The sequence below is a fragment of the Phoenix dactylifera genome, chromosome 16 (assembly GCF_051530095.1).
Source record: "Phoenix dactylifera cultivar Ajwa chromosome 16, Ajwa_hap1_PhDact_Kaust_v1.1, whole genome shotgun sequence".
Classification (NCBI taxonomy): Eukaryota; Viridiplantae; Streptophyta; class Magnoliopsida; order Arecales; family Arecaceae; genus Phoenix; species Phoenix dactylifera.
Genome location: NC_143205.1, coordinates 18199561 through 18213142, shown reverse-complemented (window position 1 = coordinate 18213142; position 13582 = coordinate 18199561). Strand labels below are relative to the sequence as shown.

General features: G+C 44.2%; 1 protein-coding gene and 2 pseudogenes across 1 annotated transcript; all 3 read left to right on the top strand.

The window, feature by feature from the left end:
- The first annotated feature begins 1329 nt into the window (after nucleotides 1–1329).
- On the top strand, nucleotides 1330–3793 carry LOC103701103 (putative disease resistance protein RGA1; annotated as a pseudogene).
- Nucleotides 3791–4662, top strand: LOC148699782 (uncharacterized; annotated as a pseudogene).
- Nucleotides 4663–10579: 5917 nt separating this feature from the next.
- Nucleotides 10580–13521, top strand: EMB975 (Tetratricopeptide repeat (TPR)-like superfamily protein). The gene is made up of 2 exons (XM_008783073.6): nucleotides 10580–12368; nucleotides 12832–13521. The coding sequence occupies exon 1, from the start codon at nucleotides 10756–10758 to the stop codon at nucleotides 12319–12321; it is 1566 nt and encodes a 521-aa protein (XP_008781295.4). The 5' UTR covers nucleotides 10580–10755; the 3' UTR covers nucleotides 12322–12368; nucleotides 12832–13521.
- The last annotated feature ends 61 nt before the right edge of the window (nucleotides 13522–13582 follow it).

The following is a 13582-nucleotide window of genomic DNA, read 5'->3' as shown; positions in this document are numbered from 1 at the left end:
CGATTGAAAATATTATTTTAATAAATTTTAAGTACAAAAGTTTGAGTCAAAAGAAAGCGCCATGTGGATTAAGTTTGATAGAATCAAAGTAATCATGTGACCCTTGCTAAGATTGGGTAGAGTCTGGCTGTAAAATCATGTTAAGAATGGAGAGCCAAGCTGAACAAATAAAATTCTATCATGATATGAATAAGCTAGCTGAAAGATCGAGTTTAGGTCACTGGCCGAGGTCTCAAATTTTCAGAATATATAAAAAATATTGGTTAGCAAGCCTTAGCTAATTCCTTGTCTAGACTGGATAAGAGATTAAAATTGGGATGGTATGGTCGCATGAGATGACTGCATTTTTATCTTTTGTGATATACTTGATCCAATGATACCTCGCATATCGCACGAGCTATATGCTAATTCCAGTCTAAAAAATATTGTGCCAACTTGACTTACCTCGACTTATAACTATTTAAATTATATCTATCTGTTAGTTAAACCGTCCGGGAGATTAGAAAGCCAAAACGCCATGATTCCACTTGTTCTAGATTAAATGCTCGTTCAACGAAAAGGAATCTGAGGGAAGATACAAAGGAAATAGGGTGGCAGCGCTGGTAAAATAAAAAAAAAAAAATAACTAAAATAGCCGGCAGGTTGGAAACCGCGTGAGGTGTTCAACGTAGGTTGCTTCTCCAGTACGCAACTGAAGAAAATGGCAAATGAAGTGGGTTGTCTTTTATTATTTTCTAGCCATCTTCATGCCAAGTTCCAGGATAAAACTTGCAGGGACCATTTGTTCAAAGCATCCAATAATGCAAACATAATTATTGCTATCCGCCAAGAATACAGTCAGACAACGAATAAAGTGATCCGCTTAAAATGCTGAGTTGTTGGAATCAAACAAATTTTGTGGGAAGAAAACGAGAGAAGAAAGTTATTCTCTCGATGAATAGTGAAAATAGCAAGCCAATGGGTTGTACTACAAATAAACTTTTCTTCTCAGGTTCTCATATCTTTAAAACAACAAGTTACATGACCCTTATATTGGCCCTTCAAAGCTAATCCGAGATTAAGAGTATTAATCTCGTTAGCATTCCCTAAGCATCAAATAACCACCTAATAAAGAGAAAAACCATCTCCCCATGCCACTCGGGAAACCAAAAGATATTTGACGCTTAGGAATTACAAACATAGGGAAACAACACATCATAAATGACTTGGGAAAATAAAAAGTCTAGCTTAATTTCTAACATGAGCGAGCTGGAAAGGCTGTCACCACCACTGCAACTTGCAGGCACCTTCTCTCTCTTTTTTTACTTTTTTCTGTAGCATTTCCGCGTGCCATCTTCATGTCAACAGTAGGGCATGTTCATTGGGATCTTTATACATAGGCTTTGAACGGTCCGTAGTGCCTCACAGCTTTCCGTTCTTTTCGAGTGTCGAGAGTTCCGTCCCCCCTCTGATAGTCTCAAAAAATGGCAATGATCCTAAATGCCTTTGTGAGAAGATACGTCGACCAGCTTTTAGAATTTGTAGAGGATAAGATGTCCATGATGCTAGGCGTGAACGATGAGCTCAAGAAGCTTCAGGGAAGGATGGAGATGATAACAGCCTATCTGGAATCCGCAGATCGGAAGAGGCATGCAGATCCGAATATCGATATATGGGTGAGGTGCTTGAAAGATATCATGTATGATGCGGATGATATCATCGACCTCTGTAAAAACGAGGCCAGGAAATTGTTGGAAGATCATACATCGAAATCAGAGGTAAGCGATCCCTTATCTTTATTTTCTTGCTTGAAAAAGGAGGTGAGCTTTATCCCGTTCCGGTATGAAATTGGTACAAAAATTAAAGAACTTAGTGACAGGCTAAAAGACATGAATGAGGATAGATCAATATTGTCTAAACTTGATCACACTGAGAAAGATGTTCAAGTGAGAGGAGTAAATCATCGCCAGACTTCTCCTATTGAGGTGAAGTCTGATATTGTAGGGAGACAAATTGAAGAGGCTACCGAGAGTCTTGTGGAGTCGTTAATTAAAGAAGATAAATAAAAAATACCGAATTTTGGGGATTGTTGGGATGGGTGGAATAGGCAAGACCACTCTTGCTTCTCACATATACAATGACAAAAGGATAGCAGATAACTTTCCTATACGAGTATGGGCATGTGTTTCTCAGGAATTTTCGGAGATAGAATTGCTGAAAGAGATAATTAGGGGTGCAGATGGAAATTGTGGTGAGGCTAAAATCAAGGCGGAGCTCGTACCCTATCTTTCCTCTATACTTTTAAAAAGATTTTTTATTGTATTAGATGATGTATGGAAGACAAATGTATGGGAGGATTTGCTTAGATCACCCCTTAAAAGTGCAAGAGCTAGTGGTAGGATAGTGATCACCACTCGAGATACAAGTGTGGCTAGAAATATGAGAGCAAAGATCCACCCAGTTGATAAAATGGACAAAGACAGTGGCTGGAAATTGCCCCGCAATAAAGTTTTTGAAGATGATGAGGAGGAGGGGGAGGAGGAGATCTCTAGATTAAAACAAATCGGGGTTCAAATTGTTGAAAAATGTGACGGTCTTCCTCTTGCAATCAAGGTCATTGGAGGGGTTTTAAGGTCGAAGGATAGAAGCTCTATAGAATGGAATAAGGTTCTCAAAAGTGATGCCTGGTCTATGAGCCAACTTCATGAACACCTCCCAGGAGCTTTATTTTTGAGTTATGAAAATTTACCATCTGATCTTAAACAGTGTTTTCTTTATTGCTCGTTGTTTCCTGAGGACTCTCGAATGCATCGCGAGGATCTCATTCGTTACTGGGTGGCCGAAGGTTTTATACAACCAGCACAAGAGGATACACTTATGGAAGATCTAGTTGAGGACTATTATAGAGAGTTAATTGGGAGGAACCTTTTACAGCTATATAATGATGATGCCTGGGGTGAACTACCTAGGAATCGGTGCAAGATGCATGATCTGCTATGTTCCCTTGCTCTCTTTTTGATACGTGATGAGAGCATTTTTCTTGGCGGCGAGCAATCACCAAATATAAACCCCTTGACTAAAATTCGTCGCTTGTCAATGGGAGAGAGAGTACAAGTCCCCCCATGCAATAAAACAACAAAAGTGCTTGAGGACTCTAATGCTCGGAAAGAGTTGGGAGACAAAGATGATAGAGAATGAACTTCTTCAGAGACTGCAGTTTCTACAAATCATAATGATAAACGTTACGAGAATTGAGAGGCTTCCAGACTCTATAGGAGATCGTTTGCACCTGAGATATTTAGATCTTGATGGAACGAGCATCAGTAATTTGCCAGAGTCCATCGGATGCCTCGTAAACTTGCAAATATTGAACCTCTCGAGTTGTCTTCGTTTGCATTCTCTCCCCAAGGCCATCACAAAATTGTGCAATCTAAGATGTCTTCGTCTCGGAGGAACTCCAGTGAGTTATGTACCAAAGGGAATAGGCAAATTAAAACATCTTAACCATCTTGAAGGATTTGTTGTCGGCTGGCAAGATACAGAGGGGTGCGGTTTGGAGGAGCTACAATCTCTGTCCCAGCTGAGATTCCTGTCGATAAAGTACTTAGAGAGGGCACAACCAGTGGGAGCTCCGGTACTCGCAAACACCCACTCTCAGAGGACACTGATTTTGCATTATTATCAAGAAAAAATAACGACACCGATTTTGACTTCCTGCGCACCTCATGAAGATGCGGAAGAAGCAATTGCAACTCAGAGAATTGACGAGATTTACAATGAGCTCTTCTCAATCCACCCACCTACAAATACTTGATATCTTTTGCTTCTTGGATAGTCGATTTCCCAGCTGGATGATGTCACTTTTCTTGGATGTCTCTTTTCCTAACCTGACATCCATAAAACTCCGTTATTGTAAATCATGTTCGCAGCTTCCTCCATTGGGCCTCCTGCCCCAACTGAAATACTTTCACATTGATGGAGCATATGCAATCAAAACCAACGGACCTGAATTTTTTGGCTCCCGTACATCAGCAGCAGCAGGGACTGCATGTCCTGACATTTATCTCGATGGACAACTGGGAAGAATGGTTGTTTGGTATGCTGGAGAGGGTTGGTGAAGAAAGAAGAGGAGCCCCCAAGTTGCTACCTCGTCTCAAGAAGCTGCAACTTGATTTGTGTCCCAAGCTGAAATCTCTTCCAGAAGGACTGCGGTATGCCACCGGTTTATAGGAATTGCTTACTAGGGGTGCTGACAGCCTAATAGAAATCGACAACCTCTCCTTAACTAATAAACTTTCAATTTGGGGAAGCGAGAGGTTAGAAAGGGTATCCAACCTTCCCTCATTGAAAAATCTGGAGATCGTATGTTGCCCGAGGTTGGAGCATGCGGAGAATCTTGATAAGTTGCAATACCTACGCGTTCGCTTATATCCTTCCACAGAGACATCCGCCACCGATTCTGATGGAGAGACTGAGCAACTCCCACAGTGGTTACTGGAGCTACTAAAAATGCATCAGCTGCTCTACAAAATTTAAAAATTTTTGATCTGATCTGAAGCTTACCACTCCTTAAGACCTTCCTCAAGGACGGCCCCAATTGGCCCTTCATTCAGCGGATCCCCCAAGTCAAGATCTACAACGGCAAGGTTGATATATGTGGCCACTTTCAATCATATTTTGAGTATGGCAAGGACCCTCCCGCCTTCAAAACCAACCTGGTGGAATCAGAAGAATCAGTGGATTGATAAAGCAAGTGTCTTCCAAAAAAAAGATAAAGCAAGTGTCTTCATCGAGGTGATTTCTCCTTCCATTACTTTTGTTTTTGGCTTGTTTCTATTTTTATTGACTCTGCACCTTTAAACTAGTTGGCTGTTGTGTCGCTAATCTTATGATAATCTTATGCTTCCCCAGATACCACTGCTCGTGCTTCCTTCTGGATCGAGGGCAGCGGATCACTGGTGCTCTGCATTTTCCCTATCCTTCGCTTCATGTTTCCGTCCCCCCTCGTTTTTTGGTTTTGTCATTTGATTTAAACCTTTTTGTTGGGTTTTATTTGCCTTCTGTAATTTCCGTTTCATGGTGTTTTTGTAATTTCTGTTTCCTCTTGTTTTAATGACATGATCATTTGCTGGAGTGTAACTTTTAGAATTTATATGAAATAAATCATCATTCCTCTCAAGTCTCACCCTTTCTATCTCTGATGTTTGTTTCTCCTTAATCTTGGAGGCCAACTTGAATTCCTGAATTTTGATACGAGTATTCCAGCAGAAACAGCTTAGCTTCTGATTGTTTTGCGATTGAAGGAGGGGGCTCTCCAAACATATTTTTATCTATCATGAGATATTGATTCATGAAAATCGAAAGATTTGCAGTTGAGTAAAAGTGGTATGCACAGAAAATTTATTAAAATCAGAAAAAGATACAAAGCAACAGCAAGAAAAGCGTGTGGAAAGACAAAGGAGAGGAGTATAAAAAGCACGGAAACTGAATAAGATATTTAGCACTTGAACACTGACAAAACAAATGAACCATAACACTCCAGTATCATGGGCTCTGTTTGGTTCGCGGAGAAAGGAGAGACAATGTGGTCAATATATATATATATATATATATATATATATATATATATATATATATATATATATATATATATATAAAATTTGGTTGCAGTTTTTAATGGAGAAAGATAAAAAGGAACACTCTTATGTTATTAAGATTTTCATGTTTTATGAAAAAAAAATCATGAAAGGCATGAAAAGCTAGTTTTCTACCGGTTGGAAATTGGTTTTTTTTTTCCAAAACTGCCCTTAAGCCGTCAAAATTCATGAATAAGATTTTCTCCAAGGATATAATAGATAACATAACTTTTCTAAAAAAATAGACTTCAATCAAATATAAGCCACTATGTAATGTACCACTTTTTCATGGTCAACCGAACATACCAAAACTATTTTCTCAAGAATTATGTTCTTATGAATCAGCTTTCAAAAAAAAATATTCCGATAAAGAAAAAAATTTTCAACGAACCAAACGAGTTTTTAGAGTCTTTTTTGCCCTTCCAACATCTCATTTTGATTACAAAATTGGAGAAATTATTGCATGAATCAGATCCGGTAGACGGGTCCAACAGTCACGACATTACGTCAGGAACTCAGAGTGCAATGTGTTAAACAGAGGCCATGGGCTTGGAGCTTTATCGCTTGGCTCCCAATCGACCATGTATTTCTCCTCACCTATCCCGAAGAGTCGTGGCCATGCCATCAAGGTAGTAGCCTGGTGGTAAGGGGGCAATAATTCTGCCCGAGTAGCCCGGGTTCGAAACGCGCATGCGTCGATTAAATTAGGGGACCGGATACCCCATGCCCGGTTGGCGGTTATGTTTTTCTTCCACTTGTACCAAGGTGGCACTGTGGGTGATGTACCCATACGTGAAGGCGATGAGCCTAGTGGGATGAGCCCATGGATTGAGGAAGGCATGCAAAACCTGCAACCTGTATCGAACGTTCCCTGGTAGAAGGAAGGCCCAGTGGGGGGCTGCTACGTGAGTGGGCTGGTCCCTTCCCCCCTCCTATTATTTACCAAAAAAAAAAAGAAAAAGAGTGTTGGCCATTCTTTTTCCTTTTTTCCACTTACATGGACTTGTATATTATATGTACCATGCACATGAAAAACATTTCAACCATATCCTACCTAGGGCTGTTAACGAGCCGAGCCGAGCCCGAGCCTCCGCAGGCTCGGCTCGGCTCGTTTCACCAACTCCCCGGCTCGGGCTCGGTACTGAGCCCAGTATTGGGCTCGGGCGGCACAGCTCAGGCTCGGGCTTGGGCTCGTGAAGCTCGTTTGCCCGAGCCCGAGCCCGAGCGGCGAGCCCGAGCCCGAGCCCGAGCCCGCCCCATCCTCATCCTCGTTCCTGTCTCCGTCGACCGTCGGAGAAAAGAACGAGCAGCCGCCAGCCGAGCTCGGTTCCGACGGTTCGTCGGAGAAGAATGAAGGAAGGAAAGAAAGAAAAGAAGAAGAAGAGAAGAAAGAAGGATAGAAAGAAAGAAATAATAAAAAAAAAGAGAAGAATGACTCACCTCGTCGCGTGCGGCAGCCGCCGGCTTCTGCCGCGAGCACCGCCGGCACTGGCTTCTGCCGCAGGCACGGCCGAGGACGCCACGGGCGCCGCGGGCTCGGCCGCGGGCGTCGCCGGCCGTGGCCCGACCATCCCGTGCGAGGGACTTCCCTCCTCTGTCGCAGTCTCGCCGCCGTCGCCGGTGGAGGAGTCGGCAAAGAGGGGAAAAGAGAGAGTGAGAAACGGAGAAGAAAGAGGGGGAGGGACAACCCTATCCAGTCTCCGATCGAAACCTCCGGAACCGAGCTCGGCATCGGCGGCGGAGGGAGGCAGCGAGGCATCGGCGGCGGAGGAGGAAGGCGAGAGGGGAGGGGAGGGACACCCGGAGGGGAGGAGGGGAGGGACATCCGGAAGAGGAGAGGGGAGGGACACCGGACACCCGGACGCTTCTGGAGAAACCCAGAAGAAAGGTCCGAAAGGAGAAGAGAAAAAAAAAAAGAAAGAAAGAGGAGGTGGGACCGTGGGACTGTGGGAGGGAAGGATTAAGTGATTAACGGATTGGGTTTGGGTTAACGGGCTAAGTCCGAACCCAAACCAATCCAATTCAATTTTGGAGCCCTCTTTTGGGCTCGCGAGCTGCTCGGGCTCGAGCTCGGGCTCGGGCTCAGATTTAAACGAGCCTCATTTTGGGCTCAGGCTCGGGCTCGTTTGACTAACGAGCCGAGCTCGAGCCGGGCTTTTACCGAGCTCGGCCCGAGCCGAGCCCGAGCAGCTCGGCCCGTTGACAGCCCTAATCCTACCTTACAAAAAATAATCACTCATGGAGTGTGCGGCATAAAAGGAATCTTATGGGGCCAAGATAATTTTTTTAAAAAAAAAAGATTTCAAGAGTGCTACTATTTAGAGGGCTTTATAACATTAGAAGAAAAAGAAGGTGTGGCAATTAATCTACGTTCACTTATTACATTTGCATAACGACTGATGCTATGAAGCTTGTGCATCAAAAAATTTTATTATGAATGGAATTGTGTTCACCTATTCTGTTCTCAGAATCACGTCCCATCGTGAGGTACCACGCGGCCAAGTATGCGGCCGGGGGCCAAACCTTCTGGGCGGGACGCTGGAGGAGAAGGCCCGGGTGGATGTGGTGAGACCTTGAGGCCCAGGCCGCCGTGGAGAAGCTTGACAAGCTGCTCGATGTCCATGAGCGACAGCTCTCCAAGGCCATGTACTCGGCCGGCGACGAGTTCATGCAGGCCAACCGGACCCCCATCCAGGCCTCACACTATGTGGTCTAGAGTTGTGTCACGGCCCACCTTTTTCTTTTTTTGGTAAACCGGCGCCTCACTACACATGAATGTGAGTTCGCCTCAAACAATCGGCATGCAAAAACAAGCCGCAGTTTGGTGGGCCGATATCACCGGCTTACCAAGGACTCTCCCGCCTTCAAAACGTGGAATCATAAGAATCAGTGGATTGATAAAGCAAGTGACCAGAAGCATCCTCTCTCTCTCTCTCTCTCTCTATATATATATATATATATTTTTTGAAACATCGGCTGCTCGTACTAATTTTGTATGAGCACAGCCAGCTAAATCATTAGAAATAAGACTACACAGTGGTGGAGGGGTGGAGGAGTAGAAGCATATAGAGTGCAAAAGATCTCTCTAGAATCATGGGCAGCAAAAGAGGTGACCCAATCACTAACTCTGTTCGCCCCACGAAACACGTGCACATAAGGAAAAGAGTGCTGCTTTTTTTTTTGTCAAAATGGCAAATTATATAGCTCTAAAGTGAGTACATTCTGCCAGATTACGATAAAGTAAAGAGTACAGATCTGAAGAAATATCTCCTATAGATGTCCAAAGGAACTCTCCGGAGTGCCGTGCGACGAAGGAGGCGACCCAGTCTGCTGCCCTATTCGCCTCCCGAAATACGTGGGCTACCTGGAAGCCACCGAACTCTTGAGCCAGTCTCCGAATCTCTCTAATGAGGGGATGACCATCCCCATATCTATCCACACCTCGGATCCAATCAACCACCACAGAGGAATCCCCCTCAAGAAGCACCCACTCGGCACCGAGGACACTCTTCACAAAAGACAATCACTTCCATGCAGCTCGAAGCTCTGCCCCAACAACTGTAAGTCCCATCGTGCGCTAACCCCCTACTGCCACCATCCTGCCCCAGGAATCTCTGATCACAAATCCAACCCCTCCAAATCCACCATCCACCAACATGCTCCCGTTGAAATTCACTTTGAGATGACCAAGGGGTGGGGGCACCCAAGAAACGAGGGCGAACCTGGGCGCTGTAAAAGCGGGTAAAGCGCCCCAGATGTCCCTAGCCATCTCACTAGTGAATAACGCAGAGGCTGCAATAATCTCCCCATACTGTGATATAGCTCTGTCAACCACCATCCTCGGTGACATCCTCCTACCCTCAAAAATGCCAGCATTCCTGTCCAACCAGATATGGTAAGCCAGATATGCTCTAAAAATACCCTCCTCCCAAAATCTGGAGCTTCGCATGGATGCTCTCAATAAAATAATCAGGGCCTGAGCCGACTCCACCGACTGGGACAAGGGGACCGGCGATCTACTCCAAATCTCTCTCACCCTCGGGCACTGCACAAGAATATGATCAATAGTCTCCTCTATCTCCGTACACACCATGCAGCACTGTGTGACCCGTACTCCTCGCCGAACTAGTACACTTCTGGTAGGTAGGCATCCCCATGCCACCTTTCAGATGAACAGTGCCACACGCGGGTGAATCCGCATCCTCCAAATCCATCCTTCCTCTATCTGCCGTCTGGACTCCCTCTTGAACAGGGGAAGAAGATCCCTAGCTCGTACCCGCGTCCGTCCCGACGGCCTCCATACTAGCCTATCTGACTCCCGAAAAGGAACCAGTAAAGCCAGAATCAACTCTGCCAGCTGCAAAAGAGCTGCTTTTGTAACATAACGTCTTTTGTTTTTTTCTTTTCTTTTTCATTTAGATAATACTTATTTAATTATTGATTTCTTTAAACAACCTCCGTGATCTATTTAGCAGTATCCATCAGGACGCGCGCTACTTACTTTGCCATGGGTCCCTCAAAACCTTTATTACCACGAGACTTACCGTGTCTTTAAAATGACAAAAAGATTTAAACTTTCCCTTTTGCCTGGTCTCCATTATTTTTAATTTAATATAGAGAGAAAAGTAATGGCCATCATTTAATTCATGCGAGAGCCGTTACGTTGAGAAAATAGGTAAATGACACTCGTTAATTTTTATCAACGGAGCTCATAAGAGATTACGGTAACTGAAATTTGGCCAATTGTGACGTTATTTTGATTTTTATCGTTGGACATTTAACTATCCTACTAGAGAATAATTGTCTTCAGTTTCCTCACCCGTGGATAATTTAGCCATCAGGATTTAATCCAATCAAATCATTTTGCACGCTTGTGCGGTTGTGCCTTAGCCACGTAGAAAACACTAACATTGACCCCGTACAAATATGCTATCCACCCACGGAGCGTGTGTGAGAGAGAGATTTCTTAATCGACTCCCGCTTTTGTTGGAACGAAGCCACGGAGAAGACCCGCGCTAAAAGCCGGAAACGACCCCGCGTGGTTTCTCCTCTCGACTATGGGCGCGTCGCTGGGTCGGTAATTTACTTCAACCAAATCGTGTGCATCATCTGCTCGGCGAAGTGCCTCAGTGACATCTCCATGATGGAACGTTTCCTCGCCACTTCCTCCGGCATTCGCCCTGTATTGCTCAAGAACCAAACTCGGCACATAAGACTGACTCCAGGAATTAGATTCAGCTCGAACAGGATGCGCGCCCCATCGGGAATCACCGCTCGGTCTCGTTCGAACAAATCCCCCTCCCGCCCAAAGCTACCGAAGAACCTCCGCAACCCGCGCCGTGCCAAATTGCCACCCGACCCCGGAATCTACCGAGTGCCGGTGAAGAACGAAGAAGGTATCGCTCAACTGTTCGATGATATTCCGAAAGAAGAAGAAGAGGAGGGGAAGAAGGACAGAGCAGAATTATCCAAGAACCTGGATCATGTAGCTGATAATGATGATTCTGTTTGGAGCAAAGACGAGCTGGAAGCTATCTCATCACTCTTCGAAAGGCGAATGCCTCAGAAGCCCGTGAAGCCGGCGAAGGACCGACCGCTCCCTCTCCCATTGCCTTACAAAGTCCGTCCTTTGGAAATTCCAACCCCGAAACGCCATGCTCGTTTGGCGATTTCGTCGCGGTCATCGTTCAGCGATCAGGTGCGCAAGAACCCGGAAGCACTTGTCGGCATAGCTAGAGAGATTGGAGCTCTTCCTCCGGATGCCGATGTATCTGAGGTTCTTGATAGGTGGTGTAGATTCCTCAGGAAGGGGTCTTTGTCGATTACAATTCGAGAATTGGGTCACATGGGTCTGCCGGATAGGGCACTCCAGACCTTGTGCTGGGCTCAGAAGCAGCAGGGTTCGGGGTTGTTCCCCGATGATCGGATCCTTGCTTCGACCGTCGAGGTCCTGGCACGGTTCGGCCAACTCAAAATTGAAGCCGAAATGGAGAAGTATCTGAACTCCGCCAACCGGGTCGTCATTGAAGCTACGGTGAGGGGCTTCATAAGGGCGGGAAATTTGAACGGAGCCCAGAAAATTCTATTACTTGCCAAGGATGGTAGGAGGACCTTGGATGCAAGCATTCATGCGAAGCTGATACTGGAGGCAGGAAAGACCCCGGATGGTTACATGCTTGCCTCAGCATTGCTTGATGAACTTGGAGAAAGAGAGGATTTTGATCTAAAACCGCAGGACTGTACAGCTGTAATGAAGGTCTGCATTAGGCTCGGAAAATTTGAAGCAGTGGAGAGTCTCTTCGACTGGTTTAAGCAATCTGGAAGGAGTCCCACTGTGGTAATGTACACGACGGTGATCTATAGCCGGTATTGCAGTAAGAAGTACAGGGAAGCATTGGCTTTGGTTTGGGAAGTGGAGGAATTGGACTGCCTTTTGGATCTTCCAGCTTACCGGGTTGTGATTAGGCTATGTGTTGCTTTAAATGATCTTGCAAGGGCTGTACGATACTTTTCGAGATTAAAGGAGGCCGGGTTTGCCCCCACATATGAAATATATCGTGATATGATCAAGGCTTATGCGGCTTCAGGGAGGTTGGCCAAGTGCAGGCAGGTGTGCAGAGAAGTAGAGATGGCAGGACTGAAGTTGGATAAAGAGACTGTCTCGCTCCTCTTGGAGATGGAAGGACAAGTTAGATCAGTATGTTGAAGTGATCTTGCTGTATGTTTGACTCAACTGCCATTATAAATTTTCAGGTGACATGATAGTATAAGGAGCTCTATTCTCAGTAGTTATTCGTATAGGACCTCTACAATTATTGTACCAAAATCCTTTATTTGATTTCATTGGAAGATTGGCTGTCCAAAGAATATATATTGGTTCTCTTAATAAGTTATTAATTTGCACCAATGGAGGAATCCATGTCTTTAATGCCAATGTTGTATGTTCCTTTTTTGTTAAAAAACTTAAAATTGTTTCTGTGGATTATATGAGAGTATCGGACCCATCATAACAACACAGAAAGTTGGTTAGCATTGAAAAATAATATATTGTGTCCACTACCATAATTTTGGTGTAGTTGAGGCTTGCCTTTGTAGGGTAAATAGTAGATTGGATCTAAAGGGTTGTGCTGTCTTTAATCTTTAAGAAATTATTTTGCTGTTAAAATTTGTTTTTTCAAGTGTAAATGTTGATACTGTTTTTTTAATTCTATGACAGGTAAAATTTCCTCTCAACATTCTGTCACTATAATCTGTAAATGAAGCTTAGTGGGAAATGGATTAGTGTTGGCTCCCACCTTCAAACTAAACTCATGGTAAAGGAAAAAGTTCTTCATGTCAGGAACCCAGGCTGCTGTCCATATAACGCTTTGATTTTCTGATATATGTTAAACAGAAGCAAAGCAGCTCATGTTCTTTGTAGGTTTGGTTTATGTCCACTTCATTTTACTCGTTATGAAACTTGGAAACTAATGCATACTTTCCTTTCGAGGAATGAGAATAAAGGAAGAGGACCTTTCACTATTCCACCAAATAGTAGAAAAAAATTCCAACATCTCAAGAAGTTGGCTGATGAATAATTTGATAGTCATATGCTCTAACTTATAAACCTGCTTCTATAGAAGCTTTCAGATCTGCAAACACTGCAAATAACTTTATGATTATAAGAGCATCGACATAAGTCATCAGCCTGACTAGATCATTATCAGAAGAAAGAATCATCAGATCACAAATCCTGTTCCAAAGCTTTATCATGGCCGACTGTTAGATTCTGCAGTGATAAATTCAGGTATTCGGTTCCTTCCAGAGTGAGAAATGCAGGCATTTGTTGCTTCTGTTGTTATATAAATTCAGACTCTTGGTTTGGGCTTGGGAACATGGAATATCCTTATTTAAAAGAAATTCTCGACTCTATATGTTAAGATATCAGGTACTGATCACTGACAAGAACCTACTACAAATGAAGACAC

Excerpts from the sequence above, each read along its gene's own strand:
- EMB975 (XM_008783073.6), top strand. The coding sequence starts at position 10,756 with ATGATGGAACGTTTCCTCGCCACTTCCTCCGGCATTCGCCCTGTATTG.